The sequence below is a fragment of the Gavialis gangeticus genome, unplaced genomic scaffold (assembly GCF_001723915.1).
Source record: "Gavialis gangeticus isolate Ggan-Ray unplaced genomic scaffold, GavGan_comp1, whole genome shotgun sequence".
Classification (NCBI taxonomy): domain Eukaryota; kingdom Metazoa; phylum Chordata; order Crocodylia; family Gavialidae; genus Gavialis; species Gavialis gangeticus.
In genome coordinates, this window is record NW_017729014.1 from 17,241,020 (window position 1) to 17,256,338 (window position 15,319).

General features: G+C 43.4%; 2 protein-coding genes across 2 annotated transcripts; both read left to right on the plus strand.

Moving 5' to 3' along the window:
• Window positions 1-6: 6 nt before the first annotated feature.
• Window positions 7-2,522, plus strand: LOC109293897 (arylacetamide deacetylase-like 3; the record flags this gene model as incomplete). The annotated part of the gene is made up of 2 exons (XM_019512052.1): window positions 7-44; window positions 1,312-2,522. Coding segments are annotated over 2 exons (813 nt in total), but the record flags the coding sequence as incomplete, so codon positions are not given.
• An 8,167-nt stretch (window positions 2,523-10,689) lies between these two features.
• On the plus strand, window positions 10,690-15,062 carry LOC109293773 (arylacetamide deacetylase-like 4). The gene is made up of 4 exons (XM_019511871.1): window positions 10,690-10,934; window positions 11,325-11,541; window positions 13,049-13,112; window positions 13,969-15,062. The coding sequence occupies exons 1-4, from the start codon at window positions 10,758-10,760 to the stop codon at window positions 14,741-14,743; spliced, it is 1,233 nt and encodes a 410-aa protein (XP_019367416.1). The 5' UTR covers window positions 10,690-10,757; the 3' UTR covers window positions 14,744-15,062.
• The last annotated feature ends 257 nt before the right edge of the window (window positions 15,063-15,319 follow it).

The window sequence follows — 15,319 nt, forward strand, 5'->3', positions numbered from 1 at the left end:
CAATACCTTGCCAGAGAAAGCGAAGCTGTGGTTGCATCTGTTGGGTAAGTGAACTCTGCTCAGTGCTGTTATATGGCAGTTGCTTGGTCTGCTTTGACTAGCCATTACTGAGAAAATTTCACAGTTTTCATTTGGCTCTTGTGCCAAGGTAGCCAGAATAGGCTCAGCATAAGACACTGAATCTCAGCATAATAGAGAAACCTTGTACAATTAAAAAAGAAGGGGAGAAAGGCGGGAAGCAGAGGGAGCAAAGCTAGAATTTATGAAAAATCATATTACTGAAAATGGGTCTGTCCTGCTCCAGTAATAAGCAAAATCTTGTCAGATAGGGCCTTTGTACATGCCACGAAACTGGCTTTTAGAGTGGCTTAAATGCCCTTTTGCACTGCTTTAATTGTGTTGCTGTCAGTGGCGTTACACTGCCAGTGGCGTATTGTGCTTTAATGGCGCTGCTGTTTACAATGTTGGCAGTGTATTGCACTTTAAATGAGTTTGGTTCTTGGCAAAATAAAACACCTCCAACGTGTTTTATCTTGTTACCTAACAAAGTGCAACAGTCGCAGAGGGACGCGCCAAGCCCTGTGCAGCTCAGGGGCTGTGCATGCAGCCTGTGCAGGCAGGCTCCACTGAAGGAAAAAAAAAGGTGGCAAGACTGATTTTGTTTTTTTTTTCCCTCCCTGGAGCCTGCGTGCCTGCCTGAGCTGTGTGGGGGCCCGATGCTTCCCTTCACGGCTGCAGGGGAGGGCCGGTGCTTCCTTCTGCAGCTGCGGTGCCCCTCCAGACTGCCTAGGCCAGGTGCCAGCAGGTAGGTGCCACCTGGGGGATGCTGCCACGGAGGGAAGCACTGGTCCATCCCACAGCTCAGGGACTGCTCAGCTCACTGGCAGCTCACCCTCCAGCCCTGCCACCAGAGAGGCAGGTAAGGATCGGACCCCCCACCCTTGTGTACATGCCACGGGGGTTTAGTTCAGTTTAATTCTCCCTGAACTGAAGTGGTATTTTTAAAAACCCACTGCTTCAACATAGGGAGAACTAAACTGAATGAAACCCTGTGGGGTATACAAGCAGTCATACTCTGTCAAATACTCTGCTTGAAGTGGTCTGACAAGCAAATGCCTGGTGGCATTTCTAGGCATCACTGCCATCATTTTTAGGAGGGTGTCTGCAGTATTAACTGAGCAATCTTCTGTGGAAGGGCCGGGGGAGAGAGGGAGAGGAAGGGGGTTTGCAGGACACAAAAAGATGAGATGGTAACATCACATTTAAGTGGGGTTCCCCTACTTCCTAATCACTCTCTCTTTGATGCCTTAGGTATCGTCTGGCACCTGAGCATAAGCCCCCAGCCCAGTACGAGGACTGTCTCACAGCTGCCATACACTTCATGAGGAATTCAGAAGACTATGGAGTGGATCCGACACATATTATCATAGCTGGGGACAGTGCTGGAGCCTACCTTGCTGCTACCGTTACTCAAACACTCACAAGTAGGCCAGACCTTCCTAAACTTCGTGCTCAGGTTTTGATGTATCCATTTGTCCAAGGACTCGACTTCAATTTACCGTCGTATCAGCAATACTGTATGATCCCAATATTGCCCCGAGAACAAGTTGTTTTCTTTGCTTTGCAGTGGCTGAAAAGGGAACCATCACTTTATAAAACTGTGCTGGAGGGTGCCCATGTTCCTCCAGAAATAAGACTGAAGTACAGGAAATGGCTGAGCCCTGACAACATCCCTAAGGAATTTAAGGTCAGGGGCTACAAGCCCCATTTTCCCACTGAGTATAGAAAAGATGTCTATGAGCAAATTAAAGTATCGTTTGACCCACTTACTTCCCCACTTTTAGCTGAAGATGCCATTGTTTGTCAGCTCCCTGAGACTTTCATTATGACCTGTGAATATGATGTGCTTAGGGATGACGGGCTCTTGTACAAGAAACGATTGGAGGACAGCGGTGTCCCAGTAACTTGGTACCATGGTGAAGATGCTTTCCATGGAATTATTAACCTGTTTGATAATGGCATGCTGACATTTCCAGCTGGAAAAAGGGGACTGGACAATATTGTAAACTTTCTAAGAGACTTATAAAAAACAACTTTCATTTCTTTGATTATTACCCTCTCACAGAACCACATAGAAATAAGGCTAAAGTGGGTCTCAGGAGCTCATCTAGTCCCACTTCCAGCTCAATGCAGGATTCTCCATATCAAAACTATTGGCAAAATGTTTGTCCAGTGACTGGACTTCCACAACCACTGCACCTTTTCTCTTCCAATATTTAACCACCTATCCCACCAACTTGGAATGTTTTTTGTAACATCCATCCTAAAATATCCCTTGGCGCAATCTAAGCCCAGTTTTGCCTGTCCTCTCCAGATACAAAATATGTGACCACTGTCCTCTTTAGAAGAACGTTTTTTTGTAATCGGAGACTATTCAAATTCCTCTGTCCCCCTCCCAGTCTTCTTCTCTCCACACTATATAATCCAAATGCTTTTATCCTTTCTTAATATGTCTTCTCTTCTACACCACTAATCATTTTTGTTTCTCTCCTCTAGACATTTCCAAATTTCTGCATGTCTTTCTTGAGTGCAGTGCCCTAAACTGAACACAGTACTATAGGGGAGGCCAGATCAATAATGAATAGCTGGAAGAATTGCTTCTCATGACTCACATGTGGCATCCCTGTTAATTCATCCTTGGATACTATTACCTTTTTTTTTTTAATCAATACGGCTATGCCAACTGATATTCAGCTTGTGGCTCACCATAGGACCCAATGGTGATAAGTGTAAAGTATTGCACATGGGTAAAAATAACCTCAGCTCTACATACCCACTGCTGGGCTCTGAACTAGGTGTTACATCTCAGAAGGAGGAGAACTTGGAGTCAATGTAGATAGCTCCCTACAAACACTGGTGCAATGTGCATGCTAACCAAAATAGTCAATAAAACTACAGCCACTACAGCCAGCTTGGAGTCATCTGTAAGATTACTAACTATGCAGTCCACCCATCTGCCAAATCATTCATGACACTATTAAACAGCACTGGGCACAGGCCAGATGGTTGGGGATCCCCACTAGATACCTCCCCCAGTTAGACATTGAATCATCAATGATTCCTCATTGAGCTATGTAATCAGGTAGGCTGGTTACAGAGGCTTTACCTACTGCTTATCTGTTGCCTTTATTTATGCCTCAGAAATTAAACCATATCGGTAAGACATACTGTTTCTATGACATGATGTCATGCAAGATACCAATTAATGCTCAAGTTTAGAGGATTATATGAAAACTCTTTCTGCTGACGGTTATCATATTGCAATAATATAGCTGTCTATTTTATGACTACTTTTCACTTCGCTGCAGTACTTGCTTTATCTGTATCCAAAAATATTAAAAAACTGTATTTGACTGGTTTGACCCATTTGTTGTAAGTAAGGCTTGAGATATACAGCGTGTATGCCATTGTATGTCTACCTCCATTTGTTTGACATTAAAAAGGTAACAACCACCTACATCATCACATTATGACACAAGTGTTATGGTGTACCTTTGTAGCATTAGAATCGAAGATTGCAACTTACAGCAATAGTCGTAAAATATTTTTTTAAAGTACTCGCTCTCTTTTCTTCTACCTCTTTAAAGACTCATCATGGACGGTGGAATGTTTTACACTTCAGTCCATGATTTTAAGTCGCTTTCCTTCAAAAAGAAAAAAAAGGAGTAATCAAAGCTTTTGAGGGATGTAAATGTGAATATATTCATATAGCACATACTTACATCTGTGCTTCATCTGTAAATAAAATGAAATATCCAGTCCTTACTATGACATACTGAAGATGTTGATCCACACACTGTTCATTTCCAGACCCGGCGTTCCAACCCATAGTGTGACTTGGAACATCTAATTTCATATTTCTTACACTAGAAAGTCATTGACACTTGATCCCCAGGGACTCATTTGGGGTGTAGGATGCAAGATTCAGGTTTCTGCTTTGCCTCCTTTAGACCACAGCCTTGGCTCTGGTTCTCCCTCATTCCACAGGGGCACTTTGAGCACACGGGGGGGGGGGTACTTTTCACTCTGTTTTCTACCCAAAATGTCCTCAAAAATTGCACAGTCTCTTAAAAAGCTTTGAGTTTGGCAAAGCAATGCTTCCCAAAGAAAATTCCTGACTGGCTCGTTCAGTTATTTGCACTAAAATACCAATCCTGTCAAAGCTGTCATTGCTAATAGGAGCATGGAAGAGAGGATACACAGGATCATGGGTCTGCATAATGTAGTGAGAGTGACATCTTTTTTTGGTTTGGAAAATATGACCACTTTTTATTCCTAATTTCTTCAAAGAGCCAGGCCTACACTTAGTGTAAGAAAGCCCAGCCAGGCACCTGGGTCCCATAGTGGGGGACCTAAGTCTAAGAAGTCCAGCAGGACTTCTGAGGTTAATGGACGTGGTGGGATACTGCTGGCTGCATCTGGGGCATGAACTCCAAAAGTTACAGGGCGCTTACACAAATGCCTTCCAGGCACTTCCAATCATGCTGTAACTTTTGCACTTTACACAAAGTGCTTAAAGATACAGTACAATTGACCTTAACAGCGGTTTGGCGTTTGGAGGTTTATTGGATCCTCTTTGCACTGGCTGAGGCCAGGAGTTGGGGGTGCTGTTGTACACTTCACAGCATGCTCTGCAGGCTCCTTGGGCTGTGGGAGAGTGCCTAGAAAAGGGTCTAGCCATAGAAGAAACTGCATTGCGCATGTCCAGCCCAGCCCTGCAAAGCTGCAGAATCACTCTAAATTAACCCTTACAAGAAACTTGTACACAAGTTTCCTAAGGTGCTCTGCCCTAGGGCCTCTCCAGCTAGTAGCTGTTTAATGACGGTTAATTTTTCACATGATTGGCCATTTTTAAAGTGCTCTGCAGCCATGAATGTTTGTTATATTATGGTTGTAGAGCGCTTTCAGGGGCCTTATTGAGTGAAAAAAATGTACTTCTGTAAGCGGTCCCAGAGGCAGCAGGCAGTACACTGTTACAAGAGCTTCCTTTCACAAGCACATGGCCATGGAAGCTCATCACTCTGACTGCTCTGGTTCAGCACTTAACCAGTCTACTGTAGGCAAATCAACTGCTGGCTTGGAAGCATGTGACGGTATTAAGAAAGGACTGCCACATATACACCTGATCTCTTCTCTACCTACGTGCTTCCTCTTTATTACACTTAACTTCTGATAAGTAGGCCTTATGTCTCATTCATTCCCAAACGTTCACTTTTCTTGGGGCTCCTGTAATTTAAACCATCTCCTCTTAATTACTGCTTATCCAGACATTGAGTGATGGTCTAGTGAATTATATTCCTGGTTAATATTGAGTTCTTACTCATTCAGTCCCTTCCCTTAATCTTAGCAATTAGCTTAGCTATTATACCAATAGTAACTATTAATACTAAATAATAGCAAATCTATTGCTCATCACACCTGACAGTTCAATGAAGAAAAGTGCCAGGCAATTTCAATGCAAGGATACTGTAACAAAGAGCCTGGGGCTCCCTGTTACTTTAAGATAATAGCGGCTCAGCCAGGGAGCACTGCAGGCTAAGCAGCAGCTGCAGGTTGCCAGGGCAACAGGCTAATGGAGTAATTAGCAGGTACCTGAGGACGGTCAGCTGACCAGATGTAGGCAGAGCCCTGGGAACATATAAGCCCAAGACTGGGGCTGCCGGGGCTTCAAGAGAAAAAGAGAGGACATCAAGGCATTGGGTTTCATAGCAATAGAGGACAGAGTAGCAGAAAACTGGAATGTCCTCTATGATGGCCACCCTAGGCCAGGCCAGGCTGGGGGATGCAGCCCTGGGGACAGCAAAACACAGACAGCGGCCCTGCCTGCATTCTCCTGACTCTGCCCCCGCAGTGCCTGCTGTGGCACTGGGACCTGTGGCTACTCCGGAGAGCCTGGAACAGCAACTTAAAAAAAAAAAGTTTTTTTTAATTTCCTTGCACATCTCCTGGCATGCCAGGGAAAATGTCTCTACATGCCACTTATTGGCATGCCTGCCAGGCTGGTGTAGTGCTTACCCTGTTCCAGCAATATGTGATAGCCAGTTCTTTGCAGTATGTGGAAATGGACTTCTCCAGAAAAGGTCATTGCAGTGTCTCTTGTTCCTGTGGGCATGCAACTGAAGTTTGGGAAAATGGATAAATGAAGACAATATCCCTAAACTTTTTAAGATAAGAGACTACAGACTGCATTTGATCACTTCATATTTATAGGACGTCTATAAGGTAGTTACACAAGCTTTAGAGTAAGATGTCCTTTGGGAGGTTGGACTGCTTTACCAGAAATGATTAGAAGGCATTAGTATTCATATGACCTATGGCTATTTCATCACCGAATGCTATCTTTCTCCTTTGGAGAAAAGAGAATGGACACTGTAAGCTTCCTAAAAAGCTTATGGAAAAATGTACTTCCATGTTATATTTCTTTGTGTGAATTTTCACCGTGTCTCTTGAAGTCTGGATCAAAGAAAATTTTAACAGGATGGGGACTGCAGTTTTGCAGTTTTCTGCTTTCACATTTTTAGTTGCAAGATAAAAAAAGCAAAACCTTGACTACTTTTAAAACTTTCTGACTTTATGCTCTACAAGAATAAATGGTACATTTTTCTTTAGTGTTAGTTCCTGAAGGGAAGTTTTCTTCTGTTTTCAAATAATTTTTGCTCAGCTTCTGGGATGCGTACAATGCAACGCATTTTCATAAACACATCTATTTAGAATAGGAACTATAATTGGCTCAGATGCTGTTTTATGATAGGTAAAGGTAGGATATTTAATGGTTATCATTGTATATACATGAGGCACTGCAGAGAAGTTTTCAGATTTACTGAAATAAGAATAAAAGTGGGCAAATCCCTGTCACCTCCATAGGAAAAGTTATAGTTAGTAAATCAGTTTTGACCCTGGAGGTGCCTAATCCCATGGCTCTCCTATACATGTGGGGAGCCTGGTCTGATGCGCTGGAAATCCAGTGAATCGGAGCAGACTCAATTAATCGATTAATTACTCGATTAATTGAGTCTGCTGGAGCACAGAAATTGATGCGTTCTGGAAGTCTTCCATGTTATGTGTATCTGTCCCCATGCTGAAAAGATGGTGGCGGGTCGCTTTGAAATAAGTCATGTTCAATGAGCTTTAATTGAAAGCACCCCGCTACCATTTTTTCAGTGCAGGGATGCTGATACACGTGACACGCAGACAAATTAAATTAGTTCAGCATGCTAATTAAAGCGCCTGGTACCACATCCCAAAGCACGTGTAAAAATGCCCCATGAATAAAAATCCTTTCAACACATGAGGCACCTACAGTAGCCTACTGACACATATTTCAGTCTTGATGGGGATTACCACCCTCCTTTCTCAGCCTGATCAGGATCAGAGCTCTTCACAACAGAGGTGACTAGTGCCTCCTGAGTCTGGGGGGGGTGGGCACAATTTGTGGGCGGGCCTGGGGATTGGCCAAAAGCCCCATATTCACTCATATACTTTTGTGCCGCGGCTTAGTGCCCCCCGCCCCCAACATGCCACCGGCCCTCACAGCAAAAAACTACCCTGTCCTGAGCAGTGCCAAGTCAGGGGCCTATCTCGGGGGGGCACATGCCCCCTCTGGCCTCCCTACCAGTCACCTGTGCTTCACAACATCCCTATATATTCCTTCACCTGTGTCCTCTGACAAGTTTGAATCAGTAAGCACTCTCAAGAGTACAGCAAGCATTTGGCAACAGCATTGGATTCTGTAAAAAAAATACACTGGCAGCTGGCTACTGCTTTCTTTTAAACTATTAATAGAAGAGGAGGAGGAGGTGGCAGCAGTTCTGCTCACCTTTTAAATGATAGTCCCGTGGTTACAGCATTTATGCAGAAAGTAGAAGATCTGGGTTCAGTTCCCTTCTCTTCCAGAAATGGGTCAATCCTTGCCCCATGATTCCCAAGACAAATGAGTGCTCTTGCCACCAAAATATAGGCGAATGTGGGTGAAAGACTCTCCATATCCTGCAGAAGCTGTCCTACCGTGCAGAAAACAATTCAAGATCCCTGGGGCCAAGTAGAGAAGCCCGACTCTGGGCATGTCTATACTGGCTCTACACTGTTCTCAAGACTTGGGCCAAAAAATAAGCCTCACCCACCTGTTGAGGTAAATATACTTCAAGCCTGGAACAGAGACGGTGAGAACTCCAGGAGCTTCCCCTACTGCTACTCTCGGGATCTCAAGAGTGGCATTGGGGGGGCAGCTCAGAGGGTCCTCACCATCCTAGTTCTGGGTTGTTGGAACATCCAGAGCAGGAGCAGGTAAGCAAGGTGTTTTTTGGCATCAGTTCTGAAAGCAAAGAGCCAGTGAAAACATATCCACTGTTGCCTGGGGCTGATAACACTCACCTGCAAAAGTACAGAGTTCTTGGTTCCAGTAATGGTGAAGGCACCCAATCATTTCATCTATACACACAAGAAGTAATATATCTGATTTAGCCCTTGTTTTCTGCTGGGAGATTCTGACAGACCCATATTTTCATTTTGCATGGTTTCATGAGCCTCTTTCTTTATTCCCCTTCTCCTAGATCCTAAGAGGTTTTATTTGTTGTTTCCTAAGAATGGGATTGCAAACAATTCACTGAGTAACCCATCTGGTATCTGAATATGGGCTGAGTGTTTTCAGCTGATGTTTCTCTAGCAATTGCTTAGGTTGCCTGAAAAGCACACTGAGGGCTTTCAAAAGCTTCTGGGGATGCATCTCTGATTCAGTTAATCTATAAAGTGCAAATCTACCCTACCTTCTGTCAAACAGTGCAAGAACCTTGAGAATTAGCACTGGATCTTTGCAATGTCTCTGTCTTGAGCTCTTACTGGAGAACCAGTTTTCTCCTTCATTTTTGCATCCAGCTGCAAACAGTTTTAAAACAGAGGTGATGTTTCCAAGCTTCTGTTTGCTTCCATCATGAGGAATACACATTTCCTTTTTTATTGGAAACTGGGATGTTGATATACTTTTTAAACCTGCACTTTTTAAGAAAAGCAATGGAGCCACTTATGATAAAACCAAGAGAACTGGCAACATCAGAAAATATGGCCGAGACTTACTGCAAATCTTGTGATGATTTTTAAATTATTATTTCTTTTTTGGGAAATTTTAGAGGCTTATTCGAATTTAGCTTTCAAAATGACATTTTTGTGGGTGAGATCTTTTATTGGACTATCTGCATGGTTGGGATAGACTTAGAAGGCTTTCAAATACAAGACATTCTTCAGGTCTCTAAGGAATTTAGCTATTTGTTTTCTTAAAGGTCCCGTTTAGATGGGAGGGGGGCAGCACACTGCGAGCTGGACAAATATTGATCAGTGTTAGTGCTGGATCAAGTTTGGAGCAGTCACACATTCAGGCCAGCAGGGACCTGGTGGAATATGAAAGGTTAGAATCCCCCCATCCCATCCTGGCTCCCCCCCACCATTACTTGTGACTGCCTACACCAGGGGTGGGCAATTATTTTGGGCGGAGGGCCGCTTACTGAGTTTTGGCAAGTCACTGAGGGCCACATGACAAGCAGTCAGGGGCAGATAAATATTAATTTTCTAAATTTTTTAGGGGCTCTGCAGGTTGGATAGAATGGCCTGGTGGGCCACATCTGGCCCCTGGACCGCATTTTGCCCACCCCTGGCCTATACTGTCTGTCTTGGGGGAGAAGGCAGGCAAAGGTTAACCTGCCTTGCTAGCCCCTGCTATTGCCATTGTCACACTGCTGCTTCTCTCTGGGCTAAGCCTGGCTCAGAGAGTGGCGGTGGTAGTGGCCAGGCAGTCCAGTTAACCCTTCCCTGACTGTTCCCCTGGGACAGACAGCACAGGCGGCCACAGGTAAGTAAGGGGTGTGGGCAGTAAGCAGGGATCTGGGTTGCTTGTGAGGGCTTGTGGGGGGCAGTGGGCCCAATCTGGTCCACCAGGAAAAGTGGGTGGGGTGTTTACACTAAGATGTAGCCTACAGTGACCACACCTTAGTGGAACAGGGATCAGAGATAAGCTGGCTCTGAAGTGGTATAACTTGGTGCTGCTTAATGAGTGCTTAAAACCAGGTTCACATATTATGAGCTCGAGGAACCACCCAAAATTACTGTGTAACAATGCCCTAACACTCAGTAATCCAAATGCAGTGGACCTGAATACAGTCTGGAGGCAGAACACATTCAGTGTTTCTCCATTTTCTTGTAAATGGCTTTACTGCAAACTTTCATTTCAGATTATCTGCACCATCCTATGAACATTACGAACTTTTTGTCTCTCTTCTTGTGGATGTAAGACTGAAGTGCTCACACAGATCACACAGCTCTGTATCTCTTCTCCCCCCCAAGAGTAACGTGAAATTAAATGCAGCTTAAATATACACATGTTGTTTCTACTTTCTCCTAGCTGGTGTTTAGTGGCAACTTGCCCAGTGTTTAGACATTAAAAATTAAAGCATTATATTTGCTTGAAGCACAAACAGAGCTGCTTGGATACCGGCTGTTTTAAGATACTGATTTATTAAAGTTCAGGAGCAAAAATTCTTTTCTCTAGTAATAGAAGCCAGGAGCCTTTGTTCATACATTAACTGTAAGAGGGGGGAGACAAATTCCTCCTAGTGATCACGTGCATGAGTCTAACAGGAACAGGGAACAATACATCAGAGAGGCACAGGAGAGTTCAGTGAAAATCAGACCTTTGCTCCTTGCTAAGCAAAATGGAGTTTCTTTTTACACTGCTTGTGTTGGTACTGGCAGTGTTCGTTGCTTCTTTTGTATTGCTGGTTTTGGGGATAATTCAGTTTGAAATCACCAACACAGAAATCCCCCCTGGAATGGATCAGCCTATAAAACTCCGAATCATTCATGGTCTTTTTGTGGGTTCAGCTGTCCTGGTGAGTTTAACCTGCCTCAACCTTTCTCTCTCTCTCTCTTTTCTTTTCTCTCTCTCTCTTTTTAAGGGTTTGAGAAAGGTGGGGAATTAGTTGAATTCATAAATGTTAAAGCTGTGCATGGAGGTGACTCTATAGACACTGCCTATGCTGCACGTAGGCCCTCACAGCTTCCAGAATGGTCATTTGGCACCTAATATGCAGTTGTCAGTATTATTTTATTGGTATTGTGCTCATGCCAAATACAAGTCCATTATTTTTGCTTCAAGAACACCAGTTATTTTATGTTTAAAAAAATACAGCATAGCTAAGCATACTGTATAGCTGTTTTCCATATGCTAAAAAGACTGGAGTCTTCCTGCACTAACCTGTTGGTTGTCTCACTTTAACTAGGGGAAGATTTTGGAGAGGATGGGTCTCTGCAGGCAAATCAGTTTTATCCGGCGCATAAGAAGTGAAAAGAAACCAGGGATGGACCCAAAACTCTTCATTAAAGACCTAGATTTTGAGACGGTGCCTGTGAGGGTTTACCAGCCTAGAGCATCATCGTCTGGCCAAAGAAGAGGCATTGTTTTCTTTCATGGTGGTGGCTGGGTATTTGGGGACCTTGGTATGTGTTCAAGATTGCCAACTGTCAGTAAATTTATGTACAGTCAGTTGTAACAAAAAAGCCAGCTAAAAACAACTCTCTATAAAGTCCATAGAAAAAGAAGAAAATGGAGCCATCCATAAAAAGCTAAGCAACCAGGAGCTTTATTGAAGCTCTGTCTCTGAACAAGGCTGAATGCTAGACAGGGAAGAGGAGTGCCACCAGATGTCTGAGTGATAGTGCAGCACCCTGCAGGGAGCATCTTCTCAGGGATTTGTAGCCCATATAGCTCCCCCTGTCCCCAGGCGTGTGCTGTTGCGTTCCAGTACCTGCCTGTAACATTGCTGGTCAGTAGAGGAATAGGGCATCAACTCTGGGATCCAACTAGGAGAGGACACCAGAATCACCAACTAATATTTATGTACTGGGGTTGGGGAGGGAGAGGGGAAAAGGAAGGAGGGGGGAAGGGAACAAATGGGACACAGGGTGGCTAGGGAGCCTAGCCAAGGGGCTGCTGCCACCGGAGTGGATCTGATGCTGCTATAGCAGTGGCAGCAGTAGCCTGGGAAAGTAAACCTTCCCTTTGCTCACATTTCCCCTACCAACCTCCAGTCCACAGTGCTGGCAACACCTGCCACCACCACCCCATTTCCGCCCCTGCTACAGTCCCCTCCCTTTCCCAAGCAGTCAATGAGCTTGCCATGCCTCTGCTGCATGATCACAGGTCAACAGACGTAGTCTTTATCTGGGAGTCTGTGCTAGGACGGGGGTGGGGCCAGTGGGGGGTAAGCCTTCGGAAGCAACATGGTCCAGGGTTCAATCCAGGGCATCAGGTGTGGGGGTGAAAATGGGACCTCTGTGGTGGGGGGCAGCACAGTGTAAAATCATTCGTGAAGTCAAGCAGGGTTGCCAAACCAAGAGGAAAAATTACTGGTAATTTGCAATTACCCAATTCGCAAAGTTTACTGACAACCAAAATTATTTACTATGGTTGGTGTTAACTACCTAAATTTGAAGCCATCCCTTGGCCAAGGCCTGGCAGAATGGTTAAATTTACATTATGTAAAATGTATGTCAGTAAAAACATTGCCTGTCAGTAAAAAGTTTGTAGATTATCAATAAAAAATGGCTTTGGTTGACAACCTTACATATTCTTAACAGAAAAATTGAGATGGATATTTCTAAAAAGATGTCTCCATGCTTTTACCAACCTCAACATCAGAAGCAGATATTGGCTTTCACCTGAGATTTGGGAGATGCTCTGATGTTTAACTTTTCTGGTTAGCTTCACTGATTCTGTATCAGAAGTTTTTTGTAGGAGAGCACTTGGCAAACTTTACTGGCTGTATCAAGCATCAGGACAGCCTAGAAGAACTAATAGGACATGAAAGCAGGCAGAATTTAAGAGGGAATGGGGGAAGGAGAGAATTTCCTCTTTCTTTAACTGTAAATTTGGGGAAAATAGGTCATGGAATTGGAAATCCTTAAGACACTAGCAAAGCATCAACAAAAAACATTTTTCTTTCAGATTCCTATGAAAAAGTGTGCCGTTACATTGCCAGAGAAAGTGAATCAGTGGTTGCTTCAGTTGAGTAAGTGAACCCCACCAGGTGCTATTATGTGGAGGTTGTTCACTATGTATGTGATGGGCACTTTGAAGGGATGCATTGGTTTTGGAGACCCTCTTTCTCAGACATTATTTCTACATTCTGGTAACTCAGAAAGACTCAGGCTGACTTAATTTTACAGTTTTTTACTCTACTCTTGTGCTGAGATGGTCATAATGGGCCCAAAGTAAGCTCTTGCATCAGAACACAGCAAGGACATCTGTTGGAACTTAAAAATGAAAAAAAATAAAAAGGGGGGTGGTGGTGGGAAGCAAATGTAATAAAGATAATTTTACTGCAACATGAATTTCTTTGTCTTCCCCCAATAATAATTATAAACTTGTTAGATACTGAGTTAACTTCTCCTCCTCTTAATCAATTCTTGGCTAGACAAACTGCCCTTGAGATTTTGGCTTGAATAAGAAATCTTTCATCTTGTATCCTATATTGTGGAATAACTTTTAGGCATCAATTTATGTTGGCTCCATACTTTTACAGTCTCTGCATAATCACATAGTAAGATACTGCCCCTGCCCAAAAACCATGCAATCTAAGTGGACAAGACAAAAAACCCGACAAATATTAAACACAGTAAAAATAATATATGAACAAGTATTATCATTCCCATTGGACAGCTGTGTCACTGAAGCACACAATGATTAAATGAGTTAGACAAGAACCCAGAGACAGTCTGGGGCTAAGGTAGGAAAGGAACAGAAAAAATAAAACCAACAGAAAACCAAAAAAACCCCACGAGGGCCGAATATGAAGATGACTGTAAGAAATAGAGCCAATTATAAAGTCTCTCAATTTTAAAATAACTCTTTCTTTGATATACTAGGTATCGTTTAGCACCTGAGCACAAGTATCCTGCACAGTTTGATGACTGTCTCACAGCTGCTGTACACTTTATGAGGAATTCAGAAGACTATGGAGTGGATCCCACACATATTATCATAGCTGGGGACAGTGCTGGAGGTCAACTTGCTGCTCTTGTCAGCCAAGCACTCATGAGTAGGCCAGGCCTTCCTAAACTTCGTGCTCAGGTCTTGATCTATCCATTTGTCCAGGGATTGGACTTCAATTTGCCATCATACCTACAAAACTGTAAGGTGCCACTTTTGTTCCGAGAACGTGTTCCTTTCTTTGCTTTGCTGTGCCTGAATGGGGACGTATCGGTTTTGGAGGATGTCTTGGAGGGCACCCATATTCCCATGGACATAAAACTGAAGTACAGGAAATGGCTGAGTCTTGACAACATCCCTGAAGAATTCAAGGTCAGAGGCTATAAGCCACAGTTGTTCACTGAATGCAAAAAGGAAGTTTATGAGCAAGTTAAGGGAATATGTGAGCCAACTTTTTCCCCACTTTTAGCGGAAGATGCCATTTTCTGCCAGCTCCCTGAATCTTTCATCCTGACCTGCGAGTATGATGTGCTTAGGGATGATGGGCTGTTATATAAGAAGCGACTGGAGGATTGTGGTGTTCAAGTGACCTGGTACCATGTTGAGGATGGATTCCATGGGATCATTTCCATGTTTGATAAGGGCATACTTTCATTTCCAGCTGGAAAAAAGGCACTGGACAAGATTATAAATTTTATAAGAGGATTATGACAACATTGTAAACATTCTAAAAGGCTTCTAAATCTTGTCATTTTCTTTGTTCCCACAGTGTTTGTTCTTCCATTTAGCGATATTTTATCACTCGGCCTCTTGTGGGCTCAATTCAAGTTTAGTTGAATTCCACTTCTACTGGGAAACTAAAATCTTCCCTTGCAGTGAATCATGCTAAATGATTTACTTTGGCGTTCTTCTATTGTATTTTCTCTATGAGAGTCCATATAAAACAAATTTACAGAATCTATAAGAAAATTAAAAATTTTAGTGATCATACTGTACAACTTAATTGCAAGAGAAGTATATCCCTCCAGCTCTATATGAAGGACAATATTCTCTACAAAATACAGTTGGGCCTTGATTTACATGCTATTTTTCGCATGGTTTCAGTTATTCATGGTCAATTAATTGTGACCTTTTATTTTTGTACATTATATGGATTCTCTTTTACATGGTGTAGCGCAGTCACCGAGATGTGCAGATGTGTCTAGAATCAACTGGTCATTTTCTGCCCCCCCTCCCACTCCACCATGCTGCTCTCAGTGTAGCTGGTGTATTGTGTTGTGGTGGAAG

Coding starts and splice junctions, on each gene's coding strand:
- LOC109293773 (XM_019511871.1), top strand. CDS start 10,758: ATGGAGTTTCTTTTTACACTGCTTGTGTTGGTACTGGCAGTGTTCGTT. Junction 10,935..11,324: donor TTGTGGGTTCAGCTGTCCTG/GTGAGTTTAACC, acceptor CACTTTAACTAG/GGGAAGATTTTGGAGAGGAT. Junction 11,542..13,048: donor CTGGGTATTTGGGGACCTTG/GTATGTGTTCAA, acceptor TTTTTCTTTCAG/ATTCCTATGAAAAAGTGTGC.